General features: G+C 58.6%; 1 protein-coding gene across 1 annotated transcript in view; it reads right to left on the minus strand.

Annotated features, from left to right (window-relative positions):
• Window positions 1-17,979, minus strand: part of FIBCD1 (fibrinogen C domain containing 1) — a 36,467-nt gene that overhangs the window by 4,859 nt on the left and 13,629 nt on the right. Inside the window, exons 3-5 of the mRNA XM_008005913.3 lie at window positions 15,962-16,121; window positions 15,470-15,606; window positions 2,028-2,124 (exon numbers count right to left, since the gene is read on the minus strand). Of these exons, the coding sequence (XP_008004104.3) occupies window positions 2,028-2,124; window positions 15,470-15,606; window positions 15,962-16,121 (394 nt within the window). The remainder of the gene's footprint in view (window positions 1-2,027; window positions 2,125-15,469; window positions 15,607-15,961; window positions 16,122-17,979) is intronic.

Genomic DNA, 17,979 nt, shown 5'->3' on the forward strand with positions numbered 1-17,979 from the left:
ACAAGAGACCTCCCCTTCCTGGGCCTCAATTTCCTCATCTCTAAAAGGAGGGGACGACAGCAGGGCCCCCAACTAGGTAGGTGTGAGGTTTTGGGGACGATGCATGGGAAGCGTGTAGCTGGGTGCTCAGTGGGTCGGGGGTCAGCACGGGCTGTGGGCATGAAGTCCACACGGGGTGTGACCTTCCCTGTTGTTGGCACCTCCTGGGTACCAGGGCATGGCGGGTCAGAGAGGGCCCTGCCCTCGTGGGCCCGGGTGAGGAGGGGGCATGGGTGGCAGATCTTGCCCAGGGGCCTCCATGCACACAGAGGGGTGGCCCCACCTCGCCACCCCAACCTTGCCTTTGGGGCCACCACCCCAAAGGTGTCACTGAACGTCCTTACAGGCCTGGAGCCCCCCTGACCCCAGCTGCTGCCCAGATCTGCGCTCTCAGCCCCTCAGGTGGTGCTTCCTGCCAGCCATGCCAGCCCACACCCTTCTCACCCTCTCCTTCCTGCCCAAGCCTCCCCCCACCAGCTCTGACCCCGCACAGGGGAGTTCCTCAGATGTCCACACCCTTCTCACCCTCTCCCTCCGCCACCAGCTCTGCCCCGCACTGGGGAACTCCCCGGATGTCCTCACCCTTCTCACCCTCTCCCTCCCACCCAAAGTTGTGGAACCTCCGCAGCTTGTGGAACTCCCTGGATGTCCGCACGCACCCTGGGGGGCTTAAGTGCAGGAGGACACTGTGGGGCATTCGAGGCCGCCCAGATGACACTCAGGGCACGCGTCCCCCAGCACCTGTGCGTTGTATGTATATTCAACACCTGCAAGGGAGTGACTGCTCCCGGGGGCATAGGGTTTCCTTCTGGAGTGAAGAAAACATTCTGGACCCAGTGATGATGGAGGTAATATTCTGAATATACTAAAAGCCATGGGGTCATACGCTTCCACACGGGGAATTTCGTTGTATGTAAATTATATCTCAAGAACAACCAGAAAAACCCACCTCACGTCAAGCCACAGCCACCTCCCAAATATATAGGTAGACCTGAAAGTTGTGATTCTTTTAAGATATTCTGTTAAGATAAATATTTTCTTTAGGTAAATGAGGTTTTGTTTAGAATATTTTGTTTAGATAGTGAAATGTTAAGGACTTTCAAAAATTTTAAAATACTGAGTGAATTTTTTTTTTTTTTTTTTTTTGAGACGGAGTCTCGCTCTGTCGCCCAGGCTGGAGTGCAGTGGCCGGATCTCAGCTCACTGCAAGCTCCGCCTCCCGGATTCACGCCATTCTCCTGCCTCAGCCTCCCAAGTAGCTGGGACTACAGGCGCCCGCCACCACGCCCGGCTAATTTTTTGTATTTTTAGTGGAGACGGGGTTTCACCGTGTTAGCCAGGATGGTCTCGATCTGCTGACCTCATGATCCGCCCGCCTCGGCCTCCCAAAGTGCTAGGATTACAGGCGTGAGCCACCGCGCCTGGCAATACCGAGTGAATTTAAAGGTAAATAATAATATTGGCAGAACCTTCTGAGCCCCTAGTTTGTGCCAGGCAGGGACTGTGTCCCAGGGGCGGGAAGGCGTGCAGTTGCCTGCAGGCCCAAACAGGAGCCCTGGCTGGGAGTACCACTGGCTGCTCCTGGGATTTACATGCCTGGTGTCCCTGGCATCCTTGGGCAGGGCGGTGCCGGGTCCTCCTCTGTCCTCCCACTGCCTGGGATGCTGCTGACCACCTGCCCAAGCTTGCTTGATTCGGGACAGCGAGCAGATCCCAGGGCGACCCCGGCAGGAACTGGCCTCCAAGGGCCTGTGGGACCCTCAGCCTTTATGAGCACTCAGAGCGCACCCACGCCAATCACTTCCATTGGCAATGTCTGCCTCCTTCCTTCTGAATGCCTGTCACCTTCGCGCACGACACCTGTGAGCTGGCTCAGGTGTGCCGGGAAACCCAGTCCAAACCCATTCAGGGAGCGGCTGGGACCCAGCTGTGTCTGGAAGGCATGGGGAGGAGGCCCACCTGGGCCGGGAGGCGGGCGGGGTGCTCACCTAGCCAGTGCTCCCCGGTGAGCCTGCCGAAGCCGTCTCGGTACGCGTCCCAGCCCCGGAAGAAGTTCACGGAGCCGTCCTCCCGGCGCTGAAACACCTGCAAAAGGAAGATGGGGATGGGGCGCTGGCACCGACCATCCCAGGACTCACAGCTGGGCCCACCGCGCCCAGAGACTCCTCTCACCCTGCTCCCGATCTGCCCTCTCGGGAGGGCAGGGGCCCGGCTGCCCACTTCCCCCAACAGCCGCCGGCCTGGGGCCTGGAAAATAGCAGGGGCTCCAGAGACTCGTGGTGGCTCAAGGTGGGACTGACCAAATGCCTACAGGCCCACGAAATGGCTCCTCAGGGAGGCCGAGATGGGCAGATCACGAGGTCAGGAGTTCGAGACCAGCCTGGCCAATATGATGAAACCCAGTTTCCCAGTTTCTACTAAAAATACAAAATTTAGCCAGGCGTGGTGGCGCATGCCTGTAATCCCAGCTGCTCAGGAGGCTACTCCAGGCTGGGCATTGTGGCTCACACCTGGAATCCCACACTTTGGGAGACTGAGGCAGGAGCATCACTTGAGCCCAGGAGTTCAAGACAGCATAGTGAGACCCCGTCTCCACACAAAATTTTTTAAAAATTAGCCAGGTGTGGTGGTGGGCACCTGTAATCCTAGCTACTTGAGAGGCTGAGGCAGGAGGATCCCTTGAGCCCGGGAGGTTGAGGCTGCAGTGAACTATGATCATGCCACTGTACTCCAGGCTGGGCTCTCTCAAAAAAAAAAAAAAAAAAAGGTAGCGGGGAGTGGCAGGCCAGGCACAGTGACTCACGTCTGCAATCCCAGCACTTTGGGAGGCCGAGGCAGGTGGATCACCTAAGGTCAGAAGTTCGAGACCAGCCTGGTCAACATGGAGAAACCCCATCTCTACTAAAAATACAAAAATTAGCCGGCTTGGTGGCACATGCCTGTAATCCCAGCTACTCAGGAGGCTGAGGCAGGAGAATTGCTTGAGCTCAGGAGGCAGAGGTTACAGTGAGCTGAGATCATGCCACTGCACTCCAGCCTGGGCGACAGAGCGAAACTCTGTCTCAAAAAAAAAAACAAAAACAAATCTCGGTGGGGTGGAGGAAAGTCAGCTTTGGGGCCCACCTCCAGCACTTTGCTTTGGGCCTCAGGTTCCCCAATGGTCAAATAAAGTTGGGAGGGGGCAGGGTCCTAATATCTTTTTCCAGGTCAAAACAAAACTGAACAAAAATCTATCCTCCAGTGTTTTTTTTTTTTTTTTGGTGCAGTGGCGTGATCTTGGCTCACTGCAAGCTCCGCCTCCCGGGTTCACGCCATTCTCCTGCCTCAGCCTCCCGAGTAGATGGGACTACAGGTGCCTGCCACCACGCCCGGCTAATTTTTTTGTATTTTGAGTAGAGACGGGGTTTCACCGTGTTAGCCAGGATGGTCTCGATCTCCTGACCTTGTGATCCGCCCGCCTCGGCCTCCCAAAGTGCTGGGATTACAGGCGTGAGCCACCGCGCCCGGCCTATCCTCCAGTTTTTGAGAACCAAGAGCACCCCCCACACACCCCAGGCTTGGCCTCCAGAGCCCGATCCCTCAATAAGCTCCCTCCCCCAAAACAAGCCTGGGCAGGGGTCGGGGGGCTGGGAAACTGGAGTCCAAGTGGCTGCTCAGGGGAGGACGAGGAGCCCACAGCCGGCGGGGTGTGACTTGGGTACCAACGAGTGCCCAGGCTGCCTCTGTTCTTCATTTTAATAACATTCTTGATTTGGGAGTCAGGAATCCCATCGGTTAAATTGCTTTGAAATAATACCACGCTGGTCCTGGCCAGAGCTGCCTGGAGTATTTACAGGATCCGCTGACAATCCATCCCGGCTGGCCTCCCCAGCCCTCCCAGCCCTCTTTCTGTTTAACAAGCCTTTTCCTGCTTATTCTCCAAGGCAGCTACCACGGCCCGGCCGGCCTCCATCTGTGTCAGTCTGATGTGTTAGAGATCTGGCTGCGGCACCGGCGAGCTGCCAGTTTCATTACTAAGCAGCCTGATTTCAGTCGCTCGGAACTGCCTGGGTGCCCAGTCTGACCCGAGGCGTCTGCTGTGTGAGCGTTTGCCGATGCTCTGAGCCCTCAGGGACGTGTCCGTCACGGCATTTGGGCAGCTCTGACGTCAGGGAGCTGGAAGGAGATGACACCTCCTTTTTTCGTGCTTTGCTGCCTCAAACCTGGCCCATCTCTGAAATCTGAAAGTCCTCAGGAGTGACCGGCTCAGGGCGGAAGGAAATTCGATCAGGCTCAGGGAGATCTGAGGAGCAGTGGAGAGCCGTATTGATGGCTGCATATTGGGACCCTGAGCACGCACCTTTTCAAAGGCCTAATCCTGGCAGAAGCTCAGGCTCTCCCCTGAGAAAGCAACGGGCAGCGGGAGCCTGTTTCTGAAGGAGGAGGGGAGCTAGAGGGACCGGCAGGCCCGAAGCCCCCTGGGATGCCTGGCTGGCATTGGCCGTCGGCTGGGCCTCTACCCTAGGGATTGGGGACCTGGGCATACTCAGTGCTCAGTTCCATAAAGGAGTTCCTGAAGGCAGGGGTTGTGTATCTGGGTTCCAGGGCCCCAGCTTTGCCTTAGAGTGCCCCAGCACCCACATCTGTAAAGCCGAGATCATAGCCACACCTTCCTCCCAGGCTACGACCATCCACCGAGAATAAGCTCAGGCCTGGCACATAGCAGGTGTTCAGCAAGTGCCAGCTGGATGGAGAGCAACAGCACCGAGGCCCAGGCCTGGGCAAGGGCTCCTGATTCCACTGCACCTCTCCCGGACTCCGGCCTCCACTCTCCCCCAGCCCTCCCAAGGGGTCTGTCCCAGCCTCTCATTCACACAGATGTTCCACTGAGCATCTCCTGCCAGGCACCAGCTGCAGAAGCCAAGTCAGCGGGTACAAGGTCACGGTTCTGCCCTCAGGGACCTTAGGGCAAAGGAACACAGGAGACACTGTGCTCAGGGGACCCCAACCCGGTGAGAGGCAGGACAGACTTAGAGGATGGGGAGAGAGCAGGTCTGGCCAGCAGGGTGGCCCTGGAGGAGGGCAGGGTCCTGGGCCCTGTGTCTGCCTGCTGGGCAGGGCAGGAAATGCAGGGAAGTAGGCCACAGTAGGGGTGGTGGGGAGACCCCAGCAGCCTGTGGGCATGCCCAACCAGGGACAGGTGGGCTGATGTACAGGTGCCCGGCTGTGCCTCTTCCAAAAGGCTCAGAGGGACCATCCAGAATGAGAGCAAGAAGCCCCGGTAACCCAGATGACAGCCTCCGAGAGGATCCCCCAGGCTTTGCCTCCAGCACTCACTCCCACCCCGGGATGCTTGGAACCAGTGCCGCCACGTACGGAACTCGCCAGACCCCAGCCCTGCCCTGACTCTTCAGGATGCGGCGGGAGGGGCTGTTCCCGCCCCTGTGTCCTGGCTGATGGGATGATGGGCAGTCGAGACTCAGCGTGGGGACTGCGTGCTCTCTGCGTGCCCATGTGCCTCCCGAAGCCCAGGCGCCCCACCCTTACAGGGCCGAAGCTTGGACACCGGCCAGAGGCCAGGAGGCCGTGAGCAGCAGAAACAGGGTCCGACTACATCTTGTGCCTTTAGTCCCATGACTGTCTGGACCTACCCTCGCTGCCAGCGCCTGACACTGTGTCCACACTCGCGCTTGGTGGTGGGTCCATTGACCAGGGTGGCTGCAGCCTTGCGTGTGCCCCCCTACCCAGGCCTCTGGTGCCAAGAGCTGGTCCCTGCACCCACAGTCCTCGGCCCCCTCTTTCCCACTGCCCTCCCAGTCTGGGTGCCAGTTACAGTGACCCCACCATCCCCCCGGGGCTCCTCCTTGGTGCCAATCAATTGGGGTGAGCACACCTGGCCCCCTGCCTTTGCCTCTGCCCAAGGACACTAAAATCACACATGGCTGGCACTCCTGTCCATGTAGCCCAAATCAACACCCACTTAGAAACGGCAGCAATTGGCCAGGTGCAGTGGCTCACACCTGTAATCCCAGCACTTTGGGAGGCTGAGGCGGGCAGATCACCTGAGGTCAGGAGTTCGAGACCAGCCTGGCCAACATGGCGAAACCTGTCTCTATTGAAAATACAAAAATTAGCCAGGCATGGTGGTGGGTGCCTGTAATCCTAACTACTCAGAAGGCTGAGGCAGGAGAATCGCTTGAACCCGGGAGGCAGAGGTTGCAGTGTGCCGAGATCCCGCCACTGCACTCTAACCTGGGTGACGAGAGCGAGACTCTGTCTCAAAAAAATAAAAAAATTAACTGCAGCAACTGTCGGCCAACGTGGGCACTTTACCGTGTGCAGTGACAGACTGCGGACCCCCTCTTGAGGCACCAAGACACATCCGTGGTCTGGCCTTGGAGAAGTGGCCTGCAGACTGACCATGCCCCAGGGAGATGCAGCCGACGTCACCACACTGGCATACACATCCAGACTCCAGACTTAGCTTAATGCAGAAGGACATGCACTGATACTTTCTTTTTTCTTTTCTTTTCTTTTTTTTTTTGACACAGAGTCTCACTCTGTCGCCCAGGCTGGGGTGCAGTGGCACAATCTCAGCTCACTGCAACCACCGCCTCCCAGGTTCAAGCAATTCTCCGCCTCAGCCTCCCGAGCAGCTGGGATTACAGGCACCTGCCACCACGCCTGGCTAATTTTTTTGTATTTTTAGTACAGACGGGGTTTCACCATCTTGGCCAGGATGGTCTGGAACTCCTGACCTCATGATCCACCTGCCTCAGCCTCCCAAAGTGCTGGGATTATAGGCGTGAGCCACCGCGCCTGGCCTTAGTGCACTGATATTTTCTATCGTGTAGTACTCCACTCTATTTGACTGGAAAAATAATGTTGATCAAACCGATTCAGTTGATTTTGCCAGTGGCCCACGGAGTACTGCTGCAGTTTGGGAACCGCTGACAACCTTTGCCGTGGGCTGTCCTGATTTCTTGGTTCAAATTCCGAGGGACCGCCTGTGCCGGGCCCTGTGCTAGGATCTCAGGCTTGGAAACCAGCCCCAAACTCGAGCCAATGACAGCCCAACGTGGCCTGACTAGTGCAAGTGCCAAGCACAGCCCAGATCACCAGGTGGGTTCTCCAAGCTTCCCCCGTGTGGGGGAATGTTTAGTCTGACTCTGAGCCCACGGTGAACTGCAGCTGTGACTTCGTATTTCTGGCAAATGGCTTCAGTGACGCTGGACCTTGGTGACGCCAGACGCCTGCATGTGGCCAAGCACAGAGGCTTTAATTACAGAATGAGGACCAGCGGGATGGGAGGACAGACGGAGGAAGTGAGGAAAGGATCCAGGCGTCCACCTCCCCTTCTTTCTGCCCCACCCACCAAACATGAATCCCCACTCGGCAAAAAGGTGTGGGAAGTCTGGGCACAGTGGCCCACGCCTGTAATCCCAGCACTTTGGGAGGCCGAGGCGGGCAGATCACTTGAGGTCAGGAGTTCGAGACCAGTCTGGCTAACATGGCGAAACCCCAACTCTACTAAAAATACAAAAATTAGCCAGGCGTGGTGGCGGGCTGACTGTCATCCCAGCTACTCGGGAGGCTGAGGCAGGAGAATCGCTTGAACCCGGGAGGCAGAGGTTGCAGTGAGCCAAGATCGCACCACTGCACTCCAGCCTGGACGACAGAGTAAGACCCCGTCTTGAAACAAAATGAAACAAAATGGAGTCGGGGAGCAAAAGGCAGGAAAACAAAAATTACTGATTCGTTTTCAGGCCAAAATATGAATTGGTCCAGCTCCGGGGGCATCTTTCTTGGGTCCTGGCTGGAAAACGATTGAGTAGAAACACTCACTGCGGCCGCGGCCTCTTGGGCAGATGCCACGAGTGGGAAGACAGACAGACAGTGTTTTCTTGGTACAGATTCTCAGAAGCCCGCCGCCCGGCGCATCTTGGAAGTGCCACTTAGAGGGGCTCTGCCAAGGGAGAGCTGGGCCCACATGGTCCTGCAGATGGTGTTGGGCGGGTTCAAAGGAAGGAGTGACAGCCCTGGACGCAGAGGAAGGAAGACAGCAGTGGCCACCGACGGCCCTGTGTTGTCAGACGGGGCCTGGGGACCGAAGGAGGCAGAGATGCCTCTGGGCTGCTGCAGCCTCACGCTCCGCAGGTTGCATCCCGCCCAGGGCTGCCTCTGCAAACAGACCCTGACCAACCAGCTACTGCTCTGCCACCATGCCCAGAACATGCAGCTGGTGTCCTGAGCACTGAGCTGGGCTCTGTGGTCGCCCCAGCACCCGGCCAGTGCCTTAGAGGATGAGCACGGCCTGGTCCTCCCTGCCACAGCCCTGGAGGGAGGGCTGGTGCCCCCATTAAGCAGATGAGAAGACTGAGGCTTGGAGGATTGGGCAACCTGGGTGTGCAGGGGCTCAGATGGCCAGAGGAGTGGGGATGACAGTGAACGCTCACTCCCAGGGAGCTCCCTGGGCTGGCACCCAGGAGACCTGAGTTCTACCCAGACTCCAGCCAACAGGATACGTGGCTTCTCCCCTGCAGAATAAGGGCTCCTGCACAGCACCCCATGTGTGCTTGGGCTCACAGGGATGACCTTGGCCCTCAAAGCTCACAGCCCCATGAGAGACAGATGCACAAGCCAGCAGCCACAGGGCAAGCAGCTCCCACCCTGGTACGTTCCTCCAAACCCCAGGCCTCAGTTTCCTCATCTGTAAAGCTGGGATTATAAATGCCTCAACCCACAAAGTTTTGATGAGAATTAAATGCGCTGGTGCACAGCATTCAACAGAGCTTGCTGGGAACCCTGAGAAGGAGTGAGTCCCTCTCCTGGGGCAGTTGGAGGTGGTTATCTGGGAGGGCTCCCTGGAGGAGAAGATGCCTGGCTGAATGGCACATTAAGCAGGGCCTTGCCAGCTGGTCAGAGGAGCTGAACCCCAAGGAATGGGGGATGGGTGGGTCCAAACCCTATGAGATTGGGAGAGAGGGTCTCCGATGCCTTAGAACGGCCCCCTGGAAGCAGCAACTGCAGCTTTTCCTAGACTGTGATGAAACTATTGCAGAAACCAGTTACAGACAGGACTGCGTTGGTTGTGGAGCTGTGGCCTCCACCAGCCTCCCCAGCTTTCTGATCAGGTGATTCTCGGAGTGGGGCAGAGGGGTCCTGGCAGAGGAGGATTCATGTTTTTAAAGAACAAAGAACTTGGATGTGTGCACTATGGCAACCCTTCACAGGCAGCCCTGGGGCGGCTCTGCGGCATTCCCAGGAGTCTGGCTTTTCCTTAACTCCTGTCTGGACACCTCTGGGCAGTGCCCGCAGGGAGGCCTCTGGGCTCAGTCCAGAACAAGGCAGAGCTGAGTTCAAATCCTGGCTCTGCCTCTCACAGGCCACATGACCTCAGACAGGTCGTGGAACCTTTCCAAGCCTGTTTCTCTCTGCCTAAGCCCCCGCAGGGCCGGTGGGGAAGACGCAACAAAGTCAATGCCTAAATGGATGGCACACAGTAGGTCTAACCAACATCACCACCCTCCCTTCAGAGCCAGCTGCTGAGCCCAGAAGGAAATCGGACCCACTCCTTGTTTTTGACTGAAAATGGTACCCCCGGGCTTGGCGCCCTGCCGTCATTCCCAGGCTTGGCAGTCGGTGCCTGCCGGCTCTTGGCACAGCACTGCCAAGCTGCTGTTTCTTGGGTGCTGAGCCACATCGGGCGTGGGGCTGGGTCCTGCACGTGCATTGTCCTACTTCCGTTAAAAGTTTGAAAAATCCAAACTGCTCCCAACAGAGGCATATGCTTTCTCTGCACGATGAACCAAGGAAACATGAGGGTGTTGTCACCAGTCACCGGTCACCTCGCCATTATGAATGTGTGTGTGCTCAGAGGACTCATTCCCCAGGGCAGGGCGTGGGCCAGGCAGCAGCGTGGGGACACTGTGGCCCATCAATGTCACAGCAGATCCCCTGCCACCACTGCCTCTGGGACAAGGAGGGCTGGCCACAGCTGCAGCCCAAGTAGGAAGGAGCTAACATCTCATCTACTGGACTCCGAGGTCCTGCTGCTCAGCCTCTCTGGCACAGGGGTCCAGGCTGGCACCTGGGGAGGCCCCGGGAGGTTTTCATCCCTCCCCGAGCCTGAGCCTGCTGCTGGGCTCCTTTGATGTTCTCCATGCGAGGGCAGGATTTTCCTCCCTGCCTGGAGAGCTCAAGTGGGGGGAAGGGGGGCTCCGTTCCAGGGGAACCAATTACAGGTAGATGTGTACTGGCTGACCTTGCACACAGGAAGCACCTGGCGGAGTACAGGGCCGCACAGAATAGGGTTTGGGCCACTTGGCACCGTGGTGTTGGGAGACGTTGGCTGTGCCTGGGATCGGAGCAGGCGGGTATAGGGTCCTATCGTGGCCACTCCAAGTCCCTGCTGAAGGACATGTTGATCTGGACCCAGTGTGTGTGACCCGGCCAGTGACTATGCAATGATGAGGGCTTGGCAATCAGGCCTAGGGGGCAGCGCTGCCCCCGGCAGATTGCGGTGGGGACAAGACTGTGCAGCAGGACAGGGAGCCTGGGTGGGGGCGGGGAGCCCAGGCGCTGAGGCCCTCCTTCCGCCCACCCGTGGCAGGTTCCGGGCACAGCCACCCCGTTGCCCAGGCCCTGCAAGGCAGGCAAGAGGGCCACCCCACTGGACAGATGAGCAAGGAGCCCTCCAAGAAGGGATGTGACCCTCGCATCTCACACAGCCAGGGGCGCTGGGGGTGGGGGATGTGGGCTGGCAATGGCTGGCTTCATCCCACTCGGCACCTTCTGAATGAGAAAAACTGGCCTTTCTTTTTACGACTCCGCCTCCCCTTGATTATAAGATGCTACAAGGCAGAGCCAGATCCTGTGTTCACAGGAAACCTCCGGGGCTCAGCGCTGACTCCCTCCCAGCCCCTCTCCCCGCTCACTCCTCACAGGTGGGTGAGCAGCTGGTGAAGGGTTCTGACTTCGCCCACATCTGCAGAGCAGCTCTACATTGTACCCATTTTACAGATGAGAAAAGCAAGACTTACAGAGATAAGACTACGCAGCCAAAGCGTGCCAGCAGCCATCATCTGGCAAGCATTTAGAGAGCGCCGAGGGTGTGCGGGTGTGGTGCCCACCCTGAGCTAACGTGGCCACAGCAGGGTGTGGTCCCTGCCCCTGGGACTCCTGCCATGGAAGGGCCGGACCTGTGATGGGGGTGATGATGGGGTCTGAGGATCACCTGCATGACCCAGCCCCTGCCGCCTCCCCTGCCTTGTCCGGGACCCAAACCTCCTTAAACCAGACAGGCCAGTAGCACTGAGCTACCGTGGCCCAGACAAGCCACACCGTCTCCCTGCCTCTCACTCCTCCCATCCCCCAGACTGGAATAGAGGTCTCTCCTCCGAGCCCCGGGGCTCCCCATTCCTGGCACAAGTCAGCTTCCTTGTCCTTCTGTCCGCCAGGCCGGGAGCCTGGTGACCTGTCTAGTCGCTGCTGACCTCCCTGGCTCTGGCTTGCTTTGGGCGCTCAGTGTTTGAACACAAGAATAAGTGTGTGCCACTGTGGGAGGCCTGGAAGCTGCTGGGTGACCTTGGGCACATCCCTGGCCTTCTCTGAGGCTGCCCTGCCTGCCTCCAGGGATTGAAGGGCGCTGGCATGATGCTGGGGGAGGGGGGGCAGGGGTGTATGAACTGTGAAGTGGCTCTGGGGACAGGGCTGCTGAGTTCCACCCTCACCCTGCAGGTCTCTCCAGGAAGCAGGCTCTGGTGAGCGTGTCCAGCCCCAGGGTCTCGGGGCACAGCTCCAGGTGCCCTGTCCTCCGGGAAAGATCAGGTGGCGTTGGCGCTCAAGGCCTGGCAGTTTGGACCGGGAGTCTAATGAGGATGGATGGTATCCGGGGCTGGAGAGGCGGCAGCCAGCTCCTTCCCAAACAAAAATTGAGTTTCTGAGAGATTCCGTGTGGCAGGGGGGTGATCCTGACAGATGTCGAGAGGTTTCCTGGGAAAAGATTGCTTCTGATGGAGGCCCAAATGGATATTAACGCTCACTGGCCACGCAAGCACTTCTCAGATGAGAATGGCCTCTCTCCCAGAGACCCCGGAACCAGGTGTCTGAGTGCCAGGGCTGGGGGGGAGTTCCCCATCGACTCCCCTCTCATCGCCCCTGAAGCCGAGGCCGTCGGAATGACCCGCCTCCCAGCCCAAATCCTGATTGACTTCCCAGGAGACTGGCTTCACGTCCACCGGAGTGGAGGACGCATGGCCCGCTACGGCGTCCTGATCTTTCATTAAGCCTGTCCTGACCCTGAACTCTGATTTCTGGGTTCGGCTGGCGCCTTCTCACTGTTCCGCCCGCCAAGGGGTTCCCTGAAGCAAATGCCATAACTCAGATGTTCTCAGCGTTAGGAAAACAAAAGAGCTTTTATCCCCCAGACGCAGCTCCAGTCCATTTAAAAGCTCTCCTCTGGAGCTTGCAGACAGGTTTAGAGATGTGTCTGTCTTTGGGGTCTTGGGGGGATTCTCGTCTGTTCTCACGCTGGCTCCTAACACAGGAGGCGCTGCCCGTCTAGCGGACTCGCCCCTCCACCGCCCGCCTGTGCAGGCCTCCCTGAGTCCTGCCTCTGCTGAGGACGGCTGACCCCTTTCAACACTGACCCAGGTCGCCTACACCCTGCCTCCCCCAAAACTCCCCGCCAAGAGGCTTCCCTCTCTCCTGTTTCTCGGTCACTTGTTTTGTCTGATGTTAAGTCCCTTCCCCAGATGTTTGCGGGTCTAGACATCAATACACCAGAAATAGTCAACACCAAGATCCCGGGCGAGATGCGTCCTGCACTCAGCGGCAACAGCCCTGGGGCAGTGGGGTTCTCACCGGGCCACCCCCTGGCCTGGTCTGGGGTCTCTGCTCCTGGCTGAGCAGCCCTGACTGGCATCTCTGGCCTCCCAGTCTCTCTCCAGCACACTCCTTCTCAGCCGAGCCCCCCACTTTCTTGTGCTTGCAGTTAAGAGCTCCAAGGATGTAGGCAGGCATCGCCATTTCACAGCCGAGGAAATGGGGGCTCAGAGAACCGAGGTAAGTTGCCCCAGGTCACACAGCAGGACTCAGGGCCATGCCTGGGGTGGTCTGTGGATGACAGAGCCAGAACGTGGAACCTCTGGGCTCCCTGCCTCTCTGACATCTGCTGTCAGGGCCCCATCAGAGACCTGAGGACTGAACGCTCATAACACCTCCTCCCTGTCCCTCTCGCCACTGCCCAAGGATGCACATGGCCAAGTCACCCCGCCTGAAGCACAGTCTCCATCCTGTCTTCCTCTCTTCAACACCCCCAGTAGCTCCCGAGTGTGTCCCAACCCTGCAGCCTGGGGCCGGACCACTCCAGCCTCATCTCCTCACGCACCACGAATCTCTCGGGCCCTGCTCCCCAGATGTGCCGGGGGAGCCACGTTAGGTTGCCCCCTCCTCCTGGAATACCTTCTCCTTCATGCCCACACTCAGAAATCCTCCCTGATTTAATGGCTCATGAGAAATGCCCCCTTCTCCAGGAAGCTTTACCCTCATCTCTGCTACACTGACTTCTTCCACCCCCAGTGCCCCCCGGCCTGTAAATTCCTCGGGAGGACTGGGACAGGGGCTTCCCCATCTCTGTGCTTCCCCAGAACCCAGTATACAGTAGGCGCTTAAAAATATCTGTCCAACTGAAATGAAATATGAAGCGGAGAAGCCTTTAAGAGCCAGTCCTCCTAGTCCCGCTTTCCACTGTCACTAGGTGTCCCAACCACAGCCAACTGGGGAAAGCCGGGCAGCATTCGGGGTGGCACGCAGACCTCCAGGGACAGCAGTGCAGGTTGTTCACTGCTCAAGAGCACCCAGTCAGTGGGCAGGACTCACATCTGTTCTCCTCCAAGCCCGGCATCCCAGTATGCACAAAGGAAGAACTATGCATCGTTTAAATGTGCACACAATCACTCAGTGGCCAGAGCTGGCCCTGCTAACGCCCAACCCCAAGCCTGAGCCTCAGGAGGGGGTCAGAAGTCCACCAGCAGGAGAAGGGGGCCGTGAGCTCAGCTCCCGCCACCAGGGGTCTCCAGCTCTAGGATGGGGTCAGCAAACCACTACCCACAGGACACTTCCTGCCGTCTGCCTGCTTGTATACAGCAAGGAAGCTAAGAAGGGTCTGAATTTTTAAGATGGTTTTAATTTATTTTTATTTTTTAATTTTTTTTGAGATGGAGTCTTGCCCTGTTGCCCAAGGCTGGAGTGCAGTGGCTCAGCCTCGGCTCACCGCAACCTCTGCCTCCTGGGTTCAAGTGATTCTCCTGCCTTAGCCTCCTGAGTAGTGGGTTTACAGGCATGTGCCACCACACCTGGCTAATTTTTGTATTTTTAGTAGAGACGGAGTTTCACCATATTGGCCAGGCTGGTCTCAAACTCCTGACCTCGGATGATCCACCCACCTCAGCCTCCCAAAGTGCTGGGATTACAGTTGTGAGCCACAAAGCACTGCCTTAACATGGTTTTTAAAAAATCAAAAGAAAAAAGTTTAAATATCCACCTGAATAACATTTAAGGAAGAATATGAAAATTTTATAACATTTACATTTCAGTGTCTACAAGCATCACTGGACCGAAGCCATGCCTGCGCCTTTTGGTTTGCTCTGTGGCTCTTTTCCCTACAAAGGACAGAGGGAAGTTGTTTTACTACGGAGATCAGAGCTTCCCTCCGTCCTCTGTAGGACTGTGTGGACAGCAGGCCTCCGAGCCTCCCTATCTGGCCCTTTGCAGACAAAGCTTGCCAACCCAGTTCTGGAAGGGGCTTCCCAGAGGCCCCTCTGGAGCTGCCCTCGGGTCTTCAAACCAGGGTGTCTGCCCCATTCTCACAGCACCTCGTGTGGTCCCGCCCCTGCCCTGTGACTGGCAGTTGGGACATCTCGCTCCTGTTTCCCACCCAAGCAGGAACCAGGAGGCGCAGGAATCAGACAGCTCCTGTCAGCCCGTAGCCGCGGGGGGTCTCTGCTCCCAGCAGCCACACTCCTCCTTTCTCTTCTGCACATGCGCCGTGTGTTGTGTAGTTCAAAAAGTCAGGCACCCGCACACAACAGCCCTGGAACCCACGTTAGCAACAGGTTCCTGCTGCCACGTGTCCTCCTAGGCCCAAACCCCAACTTGCCTAGAAACCTCCCACTGGAAGAGCCACGGCTGGGGATCTCAGGGAGCCCAAGGTGGCTCCTGCCTGATGTCCGCTCCAGAGTGGGTCCCCCAGGGCCAGCTCACAGAGTCCCCTGTTCCTCTGTTCTGTAGGGGTGGGGTCAGGCCAGGCCAAAGGGCACCGGGACGGGGCCAGTCCACAGGTCCACGGTGGAGGGCTGGGTGGGAGGCTGCTCAGAACGCCCAGGTTCACGTACACAGCCTCGCGGTCCCCGGTGCCTGTGCTGCCGCCCGCCCGGCCGGGGACACTCACCGTCCAGCCGCCGCCGTCCGTGCGCATGTCACAGTACACCTGGAAGCCAGCCGGGTAGTGCGTGGGAAAGACAGAGTAGACGCCATCGTCCTGGTATCCGCTTAGGAGGACGTCCAGACAGTCTCGGGGCCGGGAGCCTGAGGCAGGCAAGGCCGTCAGGGTGGCTGCGGCCCCCAGGGCGTTCCTGCCCAGCCCCCTCGCCCACACTGTCCGTCCGTCGATAACGCATGTGGGGGTCCCATGGGGTTGAGAGAGCACCGGCCTTGGAGTCCGACCTTGGCTCTGCCACTCCCTGCTGAGGCCGGGCGAGAGAATCACCCTCTCTGGGCCTTTCCTCATCTGGAGAATGGACCAAGAGGGTTTCAGCACAGGCCACATGGAAGCGGGGTCGGGCCCTGGAAGTCTCATGGCTGGGAACCCTCACCCCAGCTTCCCCACTCCCTACAGCTGGGACCCAAGTCACCGGAGGAAGGCAGCCCCTGCCCCACTCACCAGTGGCACAGCCCCGGGGCCGGGCTCCCCGGGCAGGCGCTCTCTGAAGGTCGGCCTTGGCGCGGGGCCGGCCCAGCCCCCGGTCCCTCTGTAGGGCATCCAGGACGTCTCCGACGGAGTTCACCAGGTGAGCCATGTGGCCCTGGCTCTCAGAGAGAAGCTGTGGACACAGGGGGTGAGCTGAGGGGGCAGGGGCTCTATTGGGGGTTGGGTGGAGCACATAGCAGGTCACTGGCCAGAGTGGGCCCTCTCCTGAGGCAGAGGTGGGCTCCTGGCTCAATGGTAGCCCCCGCCCTGCCCTGCCCCTGGGTCCCTGTCCCGAGGGGCCAGCCGGGCTATGATGGAGCCTGTGCTCTGGGACCTCGAGGGCTGGGAGGGCCGGGGAGCGGGCAGGAAGGGAAGGAAGCTCCAGCAGGCACCTGCCACCCCTGCTGCCCCAGGCTGTCTTCTTCAGCCATCTCTGCGTGCTCAGCCCAGGGAAGAGTAAACTGGAGGAGGCCATGCCGTGCGGGGAGACAGCGCCCAGTGTTGGGCAAATCCAGCTTCAGCCCAGCGCATCCACTTGCCAGTTATAGGACTGGAGGTGAGTGTCCTCACCACGCCTCCTTTCCCCTGGCCTGGCCGAACTGTTATGGGGACCAGTGACAACACGTGGGGGGTGCCCAGCACAGCGGCAAGGACCAGCCGGGTACTCAGCACACCAAGTTCCCACAGCACCTTCCAGGCTACCAGACATCCCCACCGCTGCCTCTTCCGATCCCGAGCAAGGCTGCTGAGGCAGGAGTGATTGATCTGGACTTGACAGAGGGGTGCCCTGAGGCTGGGGAGGCCACAGGGCTTCTGGACCAACAAGTTTTCCCCATCCCACCCCCACTCCCCATGCAAACACCACTCTGAGTTTCTGTGGCTCTCTGATGTCCATGACCTCACTGAGTCCCCCACCACGCCGCAGAGGGAAGACTTAAGGTTGTCATCTCTTGTGACAAATGGAGAAACCGAGGCCCCGAAAGAGAGATCCCTGAGAGTGAAGGATGGCAGTGGGGGCAGGGAGCAGGACTCAGGTCACCTACCCAGGGCGGGCTGGCAGGAAAGGAGCCTGGGGCTGTGTTCTCGTGTAAGAGACCAGGGTCAGGATGGGAACGGGGTGGTGGTTTGGACCCAGGTTCTGGTGTTGACTGTCTTGTGTTTTTACTCCAATCCCTCCCCCATTCACTAGCTGGGTGACCCGGGAACAGTGTCTGAATCTCTCCATGTCTCCACTGCCTTGTAACCCAGGATAATGAGCCCTGTTTCTCTGAGTGGGGGGATTCAGGAGAGCCTGGGCTGGGGAGCTCAGCCGTTGTTCTCCATCCTTCACTCCCACCCCTCCCTCCATCACAGCCCTGGGGTTGGATTTGGCAAGCGCGGTGCTGTCCCCCAGCACCTCTGCCTGTGTTGGCTGCCTGAAGGGTCTGAGGTCTGTTGCCCCCACCCTGGGCTGCAGGAGGCTGCAGAACCACGTGGAGGGTGAGGGGGTGGCGGGCAAGCTACAGCTGGCCAGCCAGCGAGCGTGGAGTCGGCCAGATCTTTACACACCGAACCTGTCACTTGTCAGATAATAGCCCATTCGCGGAAGGAAAATAGAAATATACAGTGCCGGCAGTTTACCAAATATGATTCTCGGCTCATCCAGAGGCAGGGGCCCTGCAAAGCTTTTAGTTCCCTTGTCAGTTTCCCCTCGGCTGAGCAGGTGATTCAGTGAGGGCTGAGGTGGGGGGAGAGAGGAGCAGAGATGAGCAGGCAGAGCGTTTGGGTGTCACAGCAGCGTCCTGTAGACGAGCTCCATGCCCCACAGAGGGACAGAGGGAGCACCCCCAAACCGGGGCGGGAGGGAAGACGGCAGGTGGGGGCTGCCCTGCAATGTGTGTGCGGCAAAGATCACTTGGTTAAATCACACCGGTGCTGCCCATTTATCTGAGTCAACACAGCCACAACACACTCAGAAAACTCAGGCACGGCCTCCTCCCTCTTGCTAACGG

The sequence above is a fragment of the Chlorocebus sabaeus genome, chromosome 12 (assembly GCF_047675955.1).
Source record: "Chlorocebus sabaeus isolate Y175 chromosome 12, mChlSab1.0.hap1, whole genome shotgun sequence".
NCBI classification, from domain to species: Eukaryota; Metazoa; Chordata; class Mammalia; order Primates; family Cercopithecidae; genus Chlorocebus; species Chlorocebus sabaeus.